We start from the raw sequence: 20011 nt of genomic DNA on the forward strand, positions 1-20011 counted from the left end.
TTCAAAGAACTAAATAGTCCCTACTTTCAAGATATATATTATACTTTTTCCATTATATTCTAAAAGAAAAGCAATAAATACATGTGTAAGAATTTGTAGGATAAAAGTAAGTATAATAAATACAATGTAGTTTGTAGGAAAGGCATTTGAATTTATGGACATTGGGAAAAGTTATATAGCTGGAATTTGTAGTGGGACCCAGTCTTGGCCTTTTTGCTAGCTACTGTTTTCTAATAGTTTATGATGCATTATTCATTTTACTGGAATTTTTCCTGCCATTTAACTAATACTTTGGAAATCAAACTGTTATTTTATGTGAATAATTTAAAGAGGTGAAAATTTCAGCTTTGAAGTAAAGTGATGTTACTTTAAAAAAAAAAAAACTTTAAAAAAGTTAATTTTTTTTTTATTTTTCCAGCACATTTTTTACGGTGTATTACCTCTTAATCTCTCTTCTACAGTCACTTCTTAATGGCAAAGAATTTTTTTTAAAAAGTAAAAAGCAGCAAAATACAACCAAGGCATTAGAAAAGTTGTGATAAGAGAAATCTTTCATATTGATGAGATTTAGATTTGGGGAACCCAAATGAAATTGGGGTTTCTGGTGGTCAGGGAGTTAAATAAGGTCTAGTGGCGGCACAAGGATAGTGAATTCTGGGGATTCCTTTCTGGCAGCACAGAAATCCTCTGTAAAGGAATTTACAGACCTGAAAACCTAGATTGATAAAAGAAGTTTATTATGGGGATTAGAAGTAAGGTTAAAGTCTAGTTAGGGAAATAGGTGAGAGTAAAGAGGGGATAGCACTGGAAACAGTATTCTAGGGGGCTTTGGCTACAAGCTGAAGGGGGCTGGTGGGTGGAGTCCCAAGTTGGCTCCTAGCTGTGTTTCAGCTTCAAGTTGGAATTTGAATTGAATTCAGTGGGTTTCAGGACTGAGCTGACCACACCGAGATAACAAGGATGAAACTGTTGCCCCTTGGGATGGGGTCCCTCACTGAGGCAGAGTTGAAGATTTTCTCCTTTAAGGATTTTCCAAGTTTTGGGGTCCCTTCTTCAAAATGTTTAGTTCCTACCTGTGCCAAGAAGAAAGAGAGTTGTCTAGCTTTTCTTTGGCCCTAGTTTGGTCATGATTATTTCACCACCTCAGTTTCAATTATTTCGTTTTTGTTCTTGACCATTTAGGTTGTTCTGGTCATTTTGTATGCTTTTTTCCTGATTATGCTTACTTCATTTTGCTTTACTTCATCTAAGTCTTCCCATATTTCTCCATAGTCATCACATTCAGCCTATAAATGCTCAATCAGGCAAAGGATTTATTAAGCACTTACTGTGCTCATCAGTATGATGAGTATTGGAGATACAAAAATCAGATTCAAAAGACAGTCACTGCCATTAAGAAGCTTACAATCTAATGGGAGGCGATAGCATGTAAACAAATATATGCAAAGCAAGCTAGATGCGCAAAATTAGAGAATCCACCCAAATGTTCATAGGGGTTTTTTGTGTCTGACTTGTGGCAGAGTTTTCCAAACTCACATTGCTCTGATCAGCTACATTTGAATATACTAACTTGACTAACAGTGATGTCATTTTAGTCCTCTTCAAGAAGGAAGCACTACAACCCACCCACCAATCAACAAAACAAGCTCTATACATAATAAAGACGAAGTCATTAGAAGAGGCAAAATGTGGGAATTAAGAGGTGTTAGAGAGGGCTTCCTGAAATAGGTGTGTTTAACTAGGACTTGAAGGAAGTTAGGGAGGTCTGAGCAGAAGTGGGGAAGAAGGTTGTAGCCAAGGGTGTAAAGGGCTGAAACTCTTAAAAGGTGGGCTTGAATCAGACAACCAAGCACTTAAGGCTGCTTATCTATTGGACAATAACTCTATTAGCATATGTTTGAAAAAATGGCCCTTCTCACTATTCCTTGCTGGCTTGATCTTTTGGTGTATATGGATAATTGTAGGGGGAATTAGAGGGTGAAATGAAATGAGAGGTGAGAGAACTTCATTTGGCCACAGACCAGAGAGGAGAAAAGTGTGGAGGTTCTGGACTCTAGATCCTTTGCAAAACTTCTGTCAGTTTGTCTGTCTCCTTCACTCCTCCCCCTAAAGACCAAGAACTTTTGCTTATCCTGACTCTGGCTGATCCTGAGGCCTCCAGGGAACTAGTCCGGACTTCACACAAGGGGGACAGCCAAAGAGAATGCCTGGAGCTGAAAGGTGGGAAGATCTTCTTTATGGAACAGGCGCCAATAAGACAACAAAGATGGCTCAAAGAGTAATTGTCTGGGAATAAGATATAAGAAGACTAGAAAAGTAGAAGGATGGGTGGGTGGGTGGGAGTTTAGGTTATGAAGGACTTTGAATATTAAACAGAGTGTTTTATATTTGATCCTGGAAATAATAGGAAGCTAGTAGAATTTATTATAGAGGGGTAGCATGATTAGAACTGCATTTTAGGAAAATCAGTTTGATGGCGGGATGGAGAATTTTTTGGACATTTAGAGAATCAACTAAAACACTATGAGAAACTGTTGGAGGCCAGCTCCAGTGAATAGGATGAGTGTGGAAATACACGAGCCAGGCAGTGTTTATTGATTTGAGTCACAAAGTTTATATATTATTTAAGGTAGTGTTACATTAATACCAAGTATCTCCAGGCACTATATACATTCCAGGGTTACCGCATATACCATATTTTGACATTTCAGTTTGACATTAACTTTAAACATTAACTAGCAGTAACAATATACTTATCATAACAGAGTCATAAATAACAGTAACTATGATGAGAAGGCTGATTTCAGAAAAGCTTAGAAGACTTACATGAACTGGTGCTGGGTAAAATGAGCAGAACTAGAAGAATGTTATACACAGTATCAATAAAATTATGTGGCCATCACATGTGATGGTTGGCTCTTCCCAACAGTATGATGATTCTAGCAATTTCAATAGATTTGGAATGGAACATGCTAGTCACATCCAGAAAAAAAAACTATAGAGATTAATGTGGATTGAAGCATAGTATTTTCATCTTTTTGTATATGTGTGTTTGTTTTCTTTTTTGGTGTTTTTTTTCTCCTGTTGGCCTGATTTTTCTTGCATAGCATGACAAATAAGGAAATATGTTTAAACAAGGATAGCATATATTTAACTTACATCGGATTGCTTGCTCTTTTGGTGAGGGAGGAGATGAGAGGGAAGGAGAAAAATTTGGAACACAAAAGTTTAACAAAAACAAATGTTGAAAGCTATCTTTACATGTATTTGGAGAAATATAATACTATTGAGGAAAAAAAAAAAAGAGAATTGTTTGGAGTCAGGAGAGAGTTGAGGTAAGCAGACAATGTCCAAGGCTTCAGAGAAGTCAAAGTCAAGAAGAGTGATAATTGAGAAAAGATCATTAGATTTGACAATTAAGATCATTAGTAACTTTGGAGAGAACGGTTTTAGTGGAATGGTATCATTAAAAGTAGAATTCTAAGGAGTTAAGGAACGAGAAGGGGAAAATAAAGGTACCTGTTATAGATGGCCTTTCTGAAGAATTTAGTTACAAAGGACAAAAGATAAAACAATAAGAAAAAAGGGATCAAGTGAAGGCTTTTTCAGGATATGGGAGAACATAAGCATGTTTGTGCAGAATGAACCAGTAGAGTAGAATAGATTGACAATAAGTAAAAGAGAAAGCAGACCTTTTGTTTAATCATTCTCCATTCAATGGACATTGAAAAATAATCTTAACAGATATTGTTCATGTATTTTACTGTATTTACTTCTTATATTGCTGGACTAATGAATTTAACCAGATATAGTTGAGTGAAGATATGGAGATTGTAGCTATATACCTTTTTTACATTCATTGACCTGTCAAAAAATTCAAGTGTAGAAGTAAAAAAGTAGAATATATGATTGGTGAACTGTAGGAAATATGGAATCTCCACATTTTTAAATTGAGTTTAAGCAATGAAGTATTTCATGAACTACAAAAGTTTTTTTATTTTTTTATTTTTCCTGGAGAAATAGAGCACATTGCATAAAAGTAATAAGAAGTCAGAGTCGTGAAATCACAGAGTTGAAATTTTTTTTAAAAGATTATTTAGTTCAGGAGCATCCAGGCTTTTCGGTATTAGTTCTTATCAAAAATTCATAAGTGTATACCTCCAAAATGTTAGAATATCCAATAATGGCCTATTTAAGAATTTTTATTTTTAAGGAATCGAGTTCATGGTATTCTTACTATGCCTAATTTCTAAAGTAAATTCCTAAAGGAATTTTTTTTTTAATTAGAAGAAAGAAAACTGCAAATGCAGTTGCAAGATTTGTTTTGATGACCCTTGTTATATTCTTGCACTGTACAGTATTATGTAATTTGTGTTATCATTTAGTTATGACAATCATATACAGTTGCTCAGAATAAGATTTAGATGTTGAAAGAAGCCATTTTTCTGAGACATAAGATACAAAACTTAAACTTTACAAAAACCCTTCTTTTAAAGAGTTTTTAATGGACTTTAAGCAGCTTCTTTTCAGATATTTTATGTCTTTTATTTCTTTATAATATTAACCTGCAATCCAGAGCACAAAACTTGAGTGCAGCTTAAGAGGCTCAGGTTATTTCTTTTTTGATTATGTATGCTGAGTGGATTTCTGAGATGCCAAATTACAGTCTCTAGAAATCACTGCTTTTCCCAGTTCTTTCTGCCTAAATGTAAATACTTCATTGTGCCATGGGAGAATCTTACTTTGGCTTTAGGAGACTCTAGTTTAATAGAACAATTTCTCTTCAGATATGTCAATCTCCAGCCTAGCCAGCATCCTCTTTTCTTTCTATAGGCCATTGCACACATTTTTCCCCATACCTGGAATGTATATTGATTGTCTTCACCTCAATTTTATTAGATTACCTAGTTTCCTTCATTATAAAGTGAGCTGGAAAAAGAAATGACAGACCATTCCAGTATCTTTGCCAAGAAAATTCCAATTGAGGTCACAAAGAGTTGGATGTGACTTAAAACATCTGAAAAACAACAAAAGTTTACTTCAGATATTAGCCCAAATATCTTTTCCTCTATAAGGCTTTTCCTGTTGAATTCACTCTTTCTTGTCCTAGCTGCTTTTGCTTTCTCCCCTCAAATTGTTCTAGATTTATTTTTTATATACTTGGCCTTTTTAATAAGTCAGTAAGCATTTACTAATTAACTGCCATGTGCCAGCCAGTGTATTAAGCAATGGGTATACAAAAAACGGTTTAGTCCCTGCCCTCAAAAAGCTTCCTTTAAAATGTATACATCTTGAGGTCAAACACCATTTCATTTGTCTTTGTATCTTCATTAGCTAGCACATAGTAAACTCTTATTAAAATGTTGGTTTGGTTCTGATGATTTAGCAAATCCATAATGATAGCCAATTAACTGCCATGTGCCAGCCAGTGTATTAAGCAATGGGTATACAAAAAACGGTTTAGTCCCTGCCCTTAAAAAGCTTCCTTTAAAATGTATACATCTTGAGGTCAAACACCATTTCATTTGTCTTTGTATCTTCATTAGCTAGCACATAGTAAACTCTTATTAAAATGTTGGTTTGGTTCTGATGATTTAGCAAATCCATAATGATAGCCATATCACAGACTTCATCTGTAACTATAGTGTCATCTCAGTTAAATCACATTCATGGAAATGTATTGTGAATAAGCCCAGTATTAACTAAAGCAGACGTGAAATAGTTAGGTGTGGCTTATAAGGTGTGCATTTTCAAATGTAAATTATGATTTCTGAGGTTCTACTTGGCAGTGCCAACATTATAAATAGCCTTGTCACCAACTTCTTTCCTTGTCCACTTGTTCTCTAACACCTATCTACATTTGTTGGCTCTAGAAAAGATTGTGTGCGTTGGTTTTGATTACATGTATTTTGAAATTCTCTAAATAAAAATAAAGGTATCCTAGATCAAAAGTAGATTTGTTTATTTAACTTCTTTTGACAATATTAGTTCAAATTACTGTTTTTGTTTTATAGTTATAGGTTAACAAATATTGTCAAAGAAAGTCTTTTAAAAAAACTTTTCTGTCTTCAGAGTATTTCTGAGAATCTGTAGTATTTAATTACTTCTAAATCGGTTTGGGATGCAGGATATGTACTATAAGCTGAATAATAATGTGACTAATATTTAGGTTCTTCAGGGTTTATCTAGTACAGGGTTTAAATACTTGCCAAATTTGATGATTAAAGTCATCACAAACTGAAGTTTTTTGTCACACTTGTTAAAATATTTTGTAAGCTTTAAAGCACTATATAACTTATTAGCTCTTATGATGTAATTGATTCAAGAAAATTAATTATATAAAGAATGAAATATACCAGATTTCTTATAGTAACTTCAGAACTTATAGCAAATTTGGAATGTTTCTTATACTAATAATTTTTATTCAAAGAAATAAATACAAGCAAAATGATCACTGAGATTCTACCTTTAAAATCTTTTATGCTCTTTTTATTATTGAACTTTATTGAAATTCAATTTTTAAAATTTTTTTTATTGAAAAAAAAAAAAACCAAGTTATTTCCTATGGACTAATTTATCATATATAAAGTAGTATTCAGCCTTAGCTAGAATTTGGTTCATTTATGAAATATAATGGAAGGTACTAGCAAGATACAGTGCAGATGAAGGACTCTAGCCTTTCTTTGACTCGGACTAGCTCTGTCACTATCACCTAGTCATTTAACCTCTTATTGTTTATTTAGCTTTTAAAGACTAAATTACTAAGAAGTTGTCAATCTGTAGTATTTGATATTCCAGCCTGAAGGAGTTTATGCCACATTGCTTCCCTTCACCAATGAAATTCAAGGTCTCAAGGGGAGAAAATTTTTTAAAAAGGAACTTGTAATAACTGCTTGTGGTGATATCTCAGATTGTGTTAATCTAATCCTTGGAACTCAGGGTTTTTGTGGTGGAAGCCTTGATAGTGCATAAAATCATAGAATTTTAAAACTGCAAGGCATCTTTGAAATCAAAAAGTTCAAATTCTTCCTTCTACAAATGAGAAAACAGAAACCTAGAGAATTTAAGTTATTTGTCACAATATCACACAAGATCATGGTAGTTAAACTGGCTTGAAATTTTGGGGGGAAGACAGGGAATTCTTCAACCAGATTGTTAACTACTTTGAACTCTATGAAGAAATAATGCAACTATTATGCTTATGTTATGTTTATAAAACTGTGTTTCTGTTATGTTTAGAAACTTTCCTTTAATGTATGATAACATACTGTTATGAATGTTTTTGATAGTTGGGGAAAGGTATTGGAATCAGTTCCTAATATGAAACCCCTACCCAGGGAAACAATTTCTGTTGTGTATTCTTACTTTACCACTTGTAGTATCTTAATTTTTTACTGATGTGTGTATTTCTTCTCTACTGCAGATATAAACCCCTCTTAACTGAGTTTTTCAAAAGGTATTATAGCACAACAAATTCATTACATGACTAGCTTCTTTGAATTAACTAATCTGATCTTTAGGAAACAGCCCCTTCCCTCACTTGTCCTGTAGTCACTCTTCCTAGTAGACATGTATAAATATAACATAAATTTAAAATAATATTCATTTCTACATTTGACCTGGAATTTATGCTAATTATGAACAAATGCTATAAAATTCAATAGTGACTTTCCCCATCTCATACTTCAACAACAGCTCCATCCTAGGGATCAATTATTTTTAGGCTGCAGGTTTTATTTCAATTTGATTTGTACCATATTAAAATTAGTCCATTGATCTGTCAAGTTAAAAATCTAAATTTAAGTCAGATGATCTGTTAAGGTTTTTTTGTTAAATGGTTAACTATGACTGCATTCCATTTTAATAATCCTCCTAATTTTAATTCTCTGATTCTATATTTTGTGATTTTTTTTTTTCCCTTACAGCTTGATAAAGATGATATGGTGTACATGGAAGCATATGATAAATTGTTGGAGTCTTGGTTGACTTTGGTTCAAGATGACAAACATTTCCATAAAGGCTTCTTTATCCAACATGCAGTTCAGGTCTTTAATTCCTACATTCAGTGCCACCTAGCTGCTCCAGATGGTACAAGGAATTTGGTATGTTTTTAATTTAACCCTTTATACCCTATTCAAATTACAGACATTCATATAAAAGAAGCGTTATTTCATAAGCTGGTATCATTGCCCATTTTTAGATGCAGAAACTGTTTGAAGAGGTTCAGTGATTTGCCAGTGATTACACAGATAGAAAGTACTTGAGGTGGGTGTTGATTTAGGCCAATGCTCCACCCATTATACCACCCTGTTTCTTGGATAACAAGGCAAACCCTGAACTTTATGCATTTCAACTAGAATCATAAATAACCCCCTGACAAAATCTCTGAAAATTTAGATCCCTCAACTGTCACCAGTACTGCTTTAAGCACTTAACCTTTTGCTTTTATCAAACAGGGTCAGACCTCTGATCAGATTCAGGAGCTGCTTATAACCAAAGAAGTCTTAGTTTGGTTGTAAGATAAGAGAAGGAAAAACCCTTCTCTTAAGGGGAAAGATTGCAGTTTCTTCCCTCAGCATAGAGAGGAGGAAAAGCATAAAAGGTTATGTATTTTAAAAAATCTACTTGAAAGAAGGATGTTTGGAACTTGGAACCCAATTTCTCAAAAGAAACAGTTAATGTTATGAAAGGGTAATTAGTTTTCCAGGCTAGTTCAAGTTGCACTTCTATAATAAGATAGCCAAACTGTAGAGCTGATCTTCTAGTTTGCATTTTAGGGTCCTAAAGACTGGGGACTGGGGTGGAGAGAAGAATTTTAGTAATTGACCCTAAGTAAAATTTTAAAGTTGATATTTTGTATTCCTATTCCTCTTTTTTTGCAAACCTTTCCTCCCCCTCCTAATGCCCTAACTTATTCCTAAGACCCCCAAATGAAGTGCTTTACTGCCAACCTGCCTTTTGCCCTTTCTCCCCTTATCTCTTTTCCTCCTTCAGTCAAAATTACTATTATTCTCTCACTACAAATGATCTCATTTATGTTTTAAAGGGAAAGCAACTTAATTAAATTTATTCAAGAACATCAAGGAACTTTCAGTCATTTATACTTAATTATGAAAGAGTGCTTTTGTGTTTTAAAAACTATTCTTATTACTTTAAATTCTTTCTAATTTTAGGCAATGTATTAATTAAATAAGATAAAGTTTCTCTGAGGGTCAAGGATGGCCTACAACTAAAGCTGTAAAAATTCACTGACTTTTCATTTCTAAGGATTTTACAGGCTGGGGTTCTGAGACTGCTTTTAGAATCCGATTCCTTGCTTCTTGTTGCTGCTTAAATTTATACATTTCTTAACCTATTCCTCTTCTCTCTCCCTCCCCTCCCCCCTTTTAAACTTTCAGGTTTCTATGTTTTTTTTTTGAGTAATGGTGAAAGAATGAGAGTGGAATGAGGGGAAGTAGTTTCACCCCATCTAGAAATAACAAGATAGCACTGTTAGTGTGTGTGTTTTTCCTTACTTCTTTTCTCTATCCAGTAATCAATAATTTTTTTCCCTATCTGTCAATTTGATAAGAATATACCTCTACAAATACCTGTATCCATTGTTACATCTCTTATAATTCAGTATTCTTTCAGTGATAGGTGTTAGATCCTTGGTAGTTTGGTACATTATGTAGGGAGGCACAAATTAACAGAATGGCAGCTACTGCCAACTTCCTTCTCTCCTACATTCTTCACCAGCAACTAAGTTAAGCAAGTTTTAATCATTGGATCCTAAGCAATCTCTTTAACTGATTTGGAATAGTGGGAATTATATGATGCAATCAGCATGTTTTATTATGTAATGTACCAGCTCTTTAATCTTCGTTTCTTTTAATTGTCTGTAATAGACTGCTAATGGTGTAGCCTCACGTGAGGAAGAAGAAATAAGTGAACTTCAGGAAGATGACCGAGACCAGTTTTCTGACCAACTAGCCAGTGTAGGAATGCTAGGAAGAATTGCTGCAGAACACTGTATACCTCTTCTTACAAGGTACAAACAGTCCAAAGAAATCCCATGGAGAAAATGTTCTATGTTCAAAATGCCCTGGAGAGTACTTAAAGTGTTTAAAGACTTTTAAACACCCCTACCCCGTATTCCAGCTCACTGGAACAAATGGACAGAAACATATTCATGGTTGCATACCTTGGCACATACATTTGGAGCACAGGCACTACAGGATAGATGGCAGAAAGTATGGAAAACATGGTACGAGAATGGTTTGACCCATATAAATAAACACTTGGAATATTCTATTTTCAAATGTCCATTGTGTACTATGAGTCTTTGTAAAAATTTAAAAATATATATATATGTATATATATATGTGTGTATATATATATATATATTCATTAAATGCTGTTATATGTAATAAAGCAAAATTGTTATGACGTAGTTGAAATTGAAATTTATTTTACATATATTAATAGTTAATATTGTATTGTAATATATCCTTAATAATTGAATTTTCCAATGCTATTTATTATTTTCAGTTTATTAGAAGATAGAGTAACAAGACTCCATGGCCAGTTACAGAGACATCAACAACAGCTACTTGCCTCACCTGGTTCAGGTGCCATTGATAACAAAGTGCTTGATGATCTATATGAAGATATTCACTGGCTTATTTTAGTTACAGGTAGGGTGATGATTCTTTAAAAAATTGCCAACTGCTTAGTTTCAGGCATGATAGCAGCTTTAAAAAGTTATTAAATTAAAATGCATTAGTTTCCATAGAATGTTGTGTGCTATAATAGAAAGAGCACTACAGATGAGACCCAAGTTTGGATTTCAGCTCTTTCAATTACTAGCTGTTTGAACTGGGTAAAGTCCTTAACCTTAGTTGCCTCATCTGTAAAATCAAGATGATAATTTCACTGCTTCCTCACAGCGTTATTTTGAGAAAGAAGTCTATAAATTTTAAAAGTCTATAAATGTTTTAGTTCCATGTACTTTTTTTATAATATACTATATGTAGTTAAATAGTCTCTTAGGACTTTGTTTGGGATTTAAAATTTTTCTTTTGTCTAAATGACATGAAATATTCCCTTAAAAAAAAAAATAATGTTAAGTATCATGGCAAAATATTGCCCTTTTTGTCAGTTGTAAAAAAGGTGTGCAAAGCAATATGCTTGCTTTTGTCTCACTTAGTAGCAGCTAAGTGAGGTAATTTCTGCAGGTGTTACTGTTACCATTTTATAGGTGAGGAAACTGCTTAGAGTCAATGTGAAATAACAAATTCAGTATTGGACTTGGAATAGAGAAGCCCTGCATTCAAATTCTCACTCTTAATTCTTGTTAGTCTTGTGGAATCAAGCCAGCAAATTTAAGCACCTATCATGTGCCAGACATTCTGCTAAGCACTAGGGCTTCAAAGAAAGGCAAAAACAGACCCTGCTTTCAAGCAGCTCAGTCTTAAAAAGGTGGGGGGCAGGGAGAGGTGGAGTACAACATGTCCTATGACCATTGATATGTACTTCAATTTTCCAGAGCTTAGCAACTGTTTAAGTATTACTAAAGTAAAGTCATAGAGGCATCAAAGTTTATACTGGTGGAGATAACATATTAATGATGTCAAGATAATTGACTAATTACTCTTGACATAGTAATAGACTACCTTTTCATATGACAGTTTTAAATTTATTAATAGGAGAGTGATCACATTTATATAATTTTCTATAAACTATATAGGTGAAATGATTTATTTCCTTTTCAGGGGATTTTTTTATTCAAAAAGTTGTAAAATATTAGAAGAAGGGAAGAAACTTAAGTCTTTTCTGAGCTAGCTTTATGTGGTATTAACAAATTTTTATGTGGTATAAAGGCTTTAAATAAGTAAACCTGCAAATTTACACAATTTCACTGTTCTTTTAGTTAATGAAAAGGCAGATTCTAAAAGATAAATTCTGATGGCTAAAAACTGTGCATTCACCTTTTCCCCTCATTTTTTGAAACTAAAGGCTACCTCTTAGCTGATGATACTCAGGGAGAGACTCCGTTAATACCTCCAGAAGTAATGGAATATTCCATTAAGCAATCAACTGAAGTTGACATTAATACAACACTTCAGATCTTGGGATCTCCAGGAGAGAAGGCTTCTTCCATCCCAGGTTGCAACAGAACAGATTCTGTAATTAGGTAATACTAAATATATGGCTACATTTTTATAATTTCTACAATATTATAAGTAATAAGTTGTTCAGAAAATGACTGTGAATAAGTACTTTTTATATTTAAATGATATAGGGAAAAATGTGAAGATTGCAAAGGTTTGGGTTTATAAAAAGTGGTTGGTAGAGCATTTAGTTACAGAAAAAGAAAAGGGGAATGAGAGTTATGAAATTACTATGAACTTAACATAGAATTGATTATAGAGCCTCTAGGGGAGGTATTATTTAATGCAAAACTGAAAATAACTTGATTTGGGAACTGAATGCAGTGGAATTTTAAACATTAAATAATAACTTTAAATTGAGGCTAAAATGTGGGTGTGTATATATGTGTATGCATATATATGTACATAAACATAGTATTTCATGAAATCACAGAATCTGAGACTTGACAGTAACTTTAGGGGTCAACCAGTTAACACAAAACCAAGCAGGAATCCTTTTTTATATTTTAACTTGAAAAGTTAAATCTTTTAGAGGCCATTTGAAGATTCCTTAAATTGCATAATTCATCTTATGAGCCTGTTTAACTTTTGGAAAGCTCCTGTTGTTAATGGTGGCTAGATGGCACAGAGTATAGAGTGCCAAACCTGCAGTCAGGAAGACTCATTTCTGATTTCAAATCTGAATTCAAACACTGGCTGTGTGACTCTGGGCAAGTCACTTTATCCTGTTTGCCTCAGTTTCCTCATCTGTAAATTGATTTGGAGAAGGAAATGGCAAACCACTCTGTATCTCTGCCAGGAAAACCCTAAATTGGGTCATGAAGGGTCAGTTAAGACCCAAAATATGATTCAACTGTAATATTTTTAAGAAATTTCCTCTATAAATCCTCATATCCCATTTTTAACTGATTACTCCCAATTCTTTTCTCAAAGCCCAACAAAACCATTGGGATATACAGCTCTTCGGATCCTTAAATATGGATGTCATGGCTCACTCACTCCACTCTCCATCCCTTAATATTTTAAGCTAAACATTCCTAGTACCTTAGACTAATTTTTATGTAGTGTGGTTTCTAGTCCACGTCATCGTCTTCTCATTCTTGATACATGCTTAGCAGCATGCAGATGAGTACTTAATAGGATTTCTTTGAGATGCAGATTGTCTCCATGTTCTCTTCTGTAGAATATCTACTTGACATCCCAGAATATTTGGATTTGACCTTTTTAAATTTAAAGAATACCAGTATAGCACTCAATGTGTTTATTCATCAACACTAGCCCATGCCCTTTTCTGATGATACATCTCTATAGTGATATCCCCATGATTCTTCTTTACTTGCTACTTTTAAGTCTTTTACTTGATATTATCAGGATGCTATGAAAACATGGGGTTTACCATCTAGAGGGCCTTATCCTACGGCATGTCATGAAAGCATTCAAATACTTTTGACAAATAAGTCTCCCTATTTTATGCCATGCTCAATTTTAATAACTGGGGTTACTGAATGGCATTATCTTCATGATTTTACTTATCATGAAATCTTGTATAATCTTAATGTATGTAGGAGAAAGCCTTTAAGCTATATTTGCTCTACTGAGTTAAATGTTTTTGTGGTATAGTAGATCAAGTACCAAGGTCTGAGAGAGCTGGAGAGACCTGGGTTCAAGTTCTACCTCAAATATCTACTAGCTGTATAACCCTAGTTCAGTCACCTAATTTCCCTTATCTTCAGTTTCCTCACCTGTAAAAAACAGAGATAATTATTGTGCATTTATCTGGCAGAGTTAGATGTGAGGATCAAATGAAAATGTAAAATGCTTTGCAAATCTTTGTCAGGGTCAATGATTATGATGATAATATAGAGCTCTTCCTGTTTTCAGTATTGTCAGCTATACCATAAATTTCTTCTGTGTGAATTTGAACTGATCTAACCTCTCTTCCCAATTTCATCTTGCTAAGTGCTATTTTGACTTTCATATAGCTCATTGGGAATTGAGGGGAATGTGGGGGGTTTTTCATAATGAAAATAAATCATTTAAGATCTGGGTTTCACTTATTCAAAAACAATTATTTAATAATTTATTTTTCTCTAATTGCATGTAAAATTTATTTAACATTTGTTATGAGCCAGAACTTGAAACAAGGTGATAAGTCGCTGGAATTGATAGAAACAATGCTTAAGTTAACACCTTTGAGAGTTCACACATTAGCTCACACAGTAATTCACACATTTGGGAGATTTCAGGGTTCAGTATGAGATATCCAAATTCACACCTCCCATAATGCCACTCTCAGAGGAGGAGTCAACCTTTGAGTTTACACCTCTAAAAGAGCATAGAAACAACTGAGCTCAGTCAGGAGAGTTGAGTTGAAAAGATTGGGAAAAAAATTAAAAAAAAAAAAAAAAAAGATTGAAAGGGGAGCGTCAGCTGGAGATTGAGAAGCCAGGAGTCGGAGTTGAGCTAGAGGCAGAAGCTGAAAGAGCTCTTGGAACCAAGGAGTGAGAGAGGCCTCTAAGAAAACTAACCGGGCTATATTGAAGGAGACAATAAAAGGTTTGAACTTTTAACACCTGGCTGCATTTGGAGTGATTATTACTTGGAACTGAAACTAAGGCTGCCTCCAGAAAACCTCCCCAAGAAAACTGCTCTCAAAGAACCATCATATTATAAAAAAGAAGATAACAGCACAAACATTTGTTTTAAAACTTTTGAGTTCCAAATTCTCTCTCTTCTTTCCCACTCCACTTCTCTTATTGAGGCTAGCAATTTGTTATAAGTTGTGTAAGTGTAGTTATGCAAAACATATTTCCATATTAGTCATGCTATAAAAGAAAACATAGACAAAAAAAAGTTTGGTTTAATCTGTATTCAGAAACCATCAGTTTTTTCCTCTGGATATGGATAGTATTATTTGTCATAAGTCCTTCAGAGTTGTCTTGGATATTACTGAGAATAGCTAAGTCATTCAAAGCTCATCATCTTAGAATATTTCTGTTACTTTATACATAGTATATTTCACTTTCCATGAGCCATAGAAGACTTTTCAGGTTTTTCTGAGAGCATCCTGCTCATCATTTCTTAGAGCACAATGGTATTCCATCATAATCACATACCACAATTTATTCAGCCATTCCCCAGTTGATAGGCATCCCTTTAATTTCCAATTCTTTGTCCCCAGAAAAGAGCTGGTATAAATATTTTTATATATAGAGGTTCTTTATTTTATTTATTTTTTATTTTTTGGAATACTGATCTAGCAATGGTATTGCTGGGTTAAAGGATGTGCTTGGTTTTATAGTCTGCTTCAAATTGCTATACAAAATGGTTAAATGAGTTCACAATTCTCCCAGCAGTGCATTAATGTCTCATTTGTCCCATATCCCTTTCCTGTGATGAGCCAATCTAAGGTAGTATGTCAATAGTTTTAATTTGCATTTCTCCATTTATTAGTGATTTGGTGCATTTTTTCATATGATTATAGATAGCTTTGATTATTTTATCTGAAAACTTCCTATCTTTTGATCATTTATCAATTGTGAAATAGCTCTTATTTTTACAAACTTTACTCAAAACGCTGTATATTTGAGAAATTGGACCGTTATCAGAAACACTTGTTTCAAATTTTTTTTCATATTTACTATTGCTAACTATAATTCCCTCCATTTTATCCCATTCCCCATTTATTTTATTTTCCCTTTTCTTTTTCCCTGTCCCTCTTCAAAAGTGTTTTGCTTCCGACTACCCCTTCCCTAATATGCTGTCCCTTCTTATATTCCTTTCCCCAACTGAGGGTATATATTATTTCCTCTTTGAGCCAATTCTAATGAGAATATGGTTCACTCACTCTCCCTCACATCCTCCATCTTTCTCTCCACTATAAAAAGTTTTTTCCTCGCTTCGTTTATGTGAGATAATTCACACCATTCTATCTTCCCTTTTTCTTTCTCCCAGTGTATTCTTCTTAATTTTATTTTTTAGATATCATTTCCTTACATATTCAACATCATACCTATGCCCTCTGTCTCTCTGTCTATATATATATATATATATATATATATATATATATATATATATATATATATATATATTCCTTCTGTCTTTATAATGAGAAAGTTCTTACAAGTTGCAAGCATGATCTTCCAATGTAATGATATGAACAGTTTAACCTTACTAATTCCTTTGATTTTCCTTTTCTGATTACTTTTTTATGCTTCTCTTGAGTCTTATATTTGAAAATCAGATTTTCTATTCAGCTTTGGTCTTTTTTTTTTTTTTTTTTTTATTTAATAGCCTTTTATTTACAGGATATATACATGGGTAACTTTACAGCATTAACAATTGCCAAGCCTCTTGTTCTAATTTTTCACCTCTTACCCCCCCCCTCCCCTAAATGGCAGGATGACGAGTAGATGTTAAATATATTAAAATATAACTTAGATACACAATAAGTATACATGATCAAAACATTATTTTGCTGTACAAAAAGAATCAGACTCTGAATTATTGTACAATTAGCTTGTGAAGGAAATCAAAAATGCAGGTGTGCATAAATATAGGGATTGAGGAATTCAATGTAATGGTTTTAGTCATCTCCCAGAGTTCTTTTCTAGGGAATAGCTAGTTCAGTTCATTACTGCTCCATTAGAAATGATTTGGTTGATCTGATTGCTGAGGATGGCCTGATACATCAGAACTGGTCATCATCTAGTATTGTTGTTGAAGTATATAATGATCTCCTGGTCCTGCTCATTTCACTCAGCATCAGTTTGTGTAAGTCTCTCAGGCCTTTCTGAAATCATCCTGTTGGTCATTTCTTACAGAACAGTAATATTCCATAATTTTCATATACCACAATTTATTCAGCCATTCTCCAACTGATGGACATCCATTCAGTTTCCAGTTTCTAGCCACTACAAAAGGGCTGCCACAAACATTCGTGCACATACAGGTCCCTTTCCCTTCTTTATAATCTCTTTGGGATATAATCCCAGTAGTAACACTGCTGGATCAAAGGGTATGCACAGTTTGATAACTTTTTGAGCATAGTTCAAACTACTCTCCAAAATGGTTGGATTAGTTCACAACTCCACCAACAATGAATCAATGTCCCAGTTTTCCCACCCCTCAACAATCATCATTATTTTTTCCTGTCATCTTAGCCAATCTGACAGGTGTGTAGTAGTATCTTAGAGTTGTCTTAATTTGCATTTCTCTGATTAATAATGACTTGGAGCATCTTTTCATATGACTAGAAATAGTTTCAATTTCTTCATCTGAGAATTGTCTGTTCATATCCTTTGACCATTTTTCAATTGGAGAATGGCTTGATTTTTTATAAATTAGAGTTAATTCTCTATATATTTTGGAAATGAGGGCCTTTATCAGAACCTTTGACTGTAAAATATTTTCCCAGTTTATTGCTTCCCTTCTAATCTTGTCTGCATTAGTTTTGTTTGTACAAAACTTTTCAGTTTGGTATAATCGAAATTTTCTATTTTGTGATCAGTAATGATCTCTAGTTCTGCTTTGGTCATAAAGACCTGCCCCTTCCACAGGTCTGAGAGGTAAACTATCCTATGTTCCTCTAATTTATTAATAATTTCATTCTTTATGCCTAGGTCATGAACCCATTTTGACCTTATCTTGGTGTACGGCGTTAAGTATGGATCAATGCCTAGTTTCTGCCATATTAGTTTCCAATTTTCCCAGCAATTTTTATCAAACAGTAATTTCTTATCCCAAAAGCTGGGATCTTTGGGTTTGTCAAAGACTAGGTTGCTATATTTGTTGACTGTTTTATCCCTTGAACCTAATCTATTCCACTGATCAACTAATCTATTCCTTAGCCAATACCAAATAGTTTTGGTAACTGCTGCTCTATAATATAATTTTAGATCTGGTACAGCTAAGCCACCATCATTTGATTTTTTTTTTCATTAATTCCTTGAAATTCTTGACCTTTTTTTTTCCATATGAACTTTGTTGTTATTTTTTCTAGGTCATTAAAATAGTTTTTTGGGAGTCTGATTGGTATAGCGCTAAATAAATAGATTAGTTTAGGTAATATTGTCATCTTTATTATATTTGCTCGCCCTATCCAAGAGTATTTAATATTTTTCCAATTGGTTAGATCAGACTTAATTTGTGTGAAAAGTGGTCTGTAATTTTGCTCATAAAGTTTCTGATTTTCCCTTGGCAGATAGATTCCTAAATATTTTATATTATCAGTAGTTACTTTAAATGGAATTTCTCTTTGTAACTCTGACTGTTGGATTTTGTTAGTGATATATAAGAATGCTGATGACTTATGTGGATTTATTTTATAACCAGCAACTTTGCTAAAGTTGCGGATTATTTCTAATAACTTTTTAGCAGAATCTCTGGGGTTCAGCTTTGGTCTTTTTATCAAGAATGCTTAAAAGTCCTCTATCTCATTGAATATCCATTTTTCCCCCTGAAGGAGTATACTCATTTTTGCTGGGTAAGTAATTCTTAATTAGCCTTTGGTCCTTTGCCCCTGCAATATCAAGCCTTCCAGCCCTTTAATATTGAAGCTGCTGAATTTTGTGTTATATTGACTGGCTCCATGATACTTGAATTGTTTCTTTTTGACTGCTTGCAATATTTTCTCCTTGACCTGGGAGCTTTGGAATTTGGCTATAATATTCTTGGAAATTTTCATTTTGGGATCTCTTTGAGGAGGTAAAAAGTGTATTCTTTGCATTAATATTTTACCCTCTGATTCTAGAATATCAGGGAAGTCTTACTTGATAAATGTCTAGGCTCTCTCTTTTTTTTTTTTTTTACCATGTCTTTTAGGTAGTCTGATAATTCTTAAATTGTTTCTGCTAGATTTGTTTTCCAGGTCAGTTGTTTTTCCATTGAGATATTTTTATATTGTCCTTTTCCCCCCATTTTTTTGGTTTTTGTTTTTTTATTTCTTAATTTCTAATAAAGTTATTAGCTTTCATTTTCTCAATTATAATTTTTGAGAAATTATTTTCTTCAGTGAGCTTTTAAGTACTTCTTTTTCTGTTTGGTCAGACTCTTTAAGGAGTTTTTTTCTTTAGTGAATTTTTTCATCTGCACCTCTTTCCGTTTGACCAGTTGTACTTTTTTTTTTTTTTTTTAATTTAATAGCCTTTTATTTACAGGATATATACATGGGTAACTTTACAGCATTAACAATTGCCAAACCTCTTGTTCCAATTTTTCACCTCTTACCCCCCCCCCCTAAATGGCAGGATGACCAGTAGATGTTAAATATATTAAAATATAACTTAGATACACAATAAGTATACATGACCAAAACATTATTTTGCTGTACAAAAAGAATCAGACTCTGAATTATTGTACAATTAGCTTGTGAAGGAAATCAAAGATGCAGGTGGGCATAAATATAGGGATTGGGAATTCAATGTAATGGTTTTTAGTCATCTCCCAGAGTTCTTTTTCTGGGTATAGCTAGTTCAGTTCATTACTGCTCCATTAGAAATGATTTGGTTGATCTCGTTGCTGAGGATGGCCTGATCCATCAGAACTGGTCATCATCTAGTATTGTTGTTGAAGTATATAATGATCTCCTGGACCAGTTGTACTTTTTTAGGCCACCTTCTTCTCATTGACTTTTTGTACTTACATCATCATTTGAACTAGTGTGTTTTTTAAGGTGTCATTTTCTTCAGTATTTTTTTTTTTGTCTCCTTTACCAAGCTGTTGACTTGTTTTCCATGATTTTATTAGATCAGTTTCTGTTTTCTTCTACTTCTCTTACTTGATTTTCAAAATACTTTTTTGAGTTTTTTCATGGCCTGAGACCAATTAATATTTTTCTTGGAGGTTTTGTATGTAGGAGC

At 33.5% G+C, this 20011-nt stretch overlaps 1 protein-coding gene across 6 annotated transcripts in view; it reads left to right on the forward strand.

The window, feature by feature from the left end:
- The window catches only part of XPO4 (exportin 4), a 125603-nt gene that overhangs the window by 79253 nt on the left and 26339 nt on the right, over nt 1–20011 (forward strand). For all 6 annotated transcript variants that reach the window (XM_031960810.1, XM_031960807.1, XM_031960809.1 and 3 more), the window contains 4 exons: nt 7926–8102; nt 9888–10030; nt 10531–10676; nt 11998–12175. In XM_031960810.1, coding sequence (XP_031816670.1) covers nt 7926–8102; nt 9888–10030; nt 10531–10676; nt 11998–12175 — 644 coding nt within the window. The remainder of the gene's footprint in view (nt 1–7925; nt 8103–9887; nt 10031–10530; nt 10677–11997; nt 12176–20011) is intronic.

The sequence above is a fragment of the Sarcophilus harrisii genome, chromosome 3 (assembly GCF_902635505.1).
Source record: "Sarcophilus harrisii chromosome 3, mSarHar1.11, whole genome shotgun sequence".
Taxonomy (NCBI): domain Eukaryota; kingdom Metazoa; phylum Chordata; class Mammalia; order Dasyuromorphia; family Dasyuridae; genus Sarcophilus; species Sarcophilus harrisii.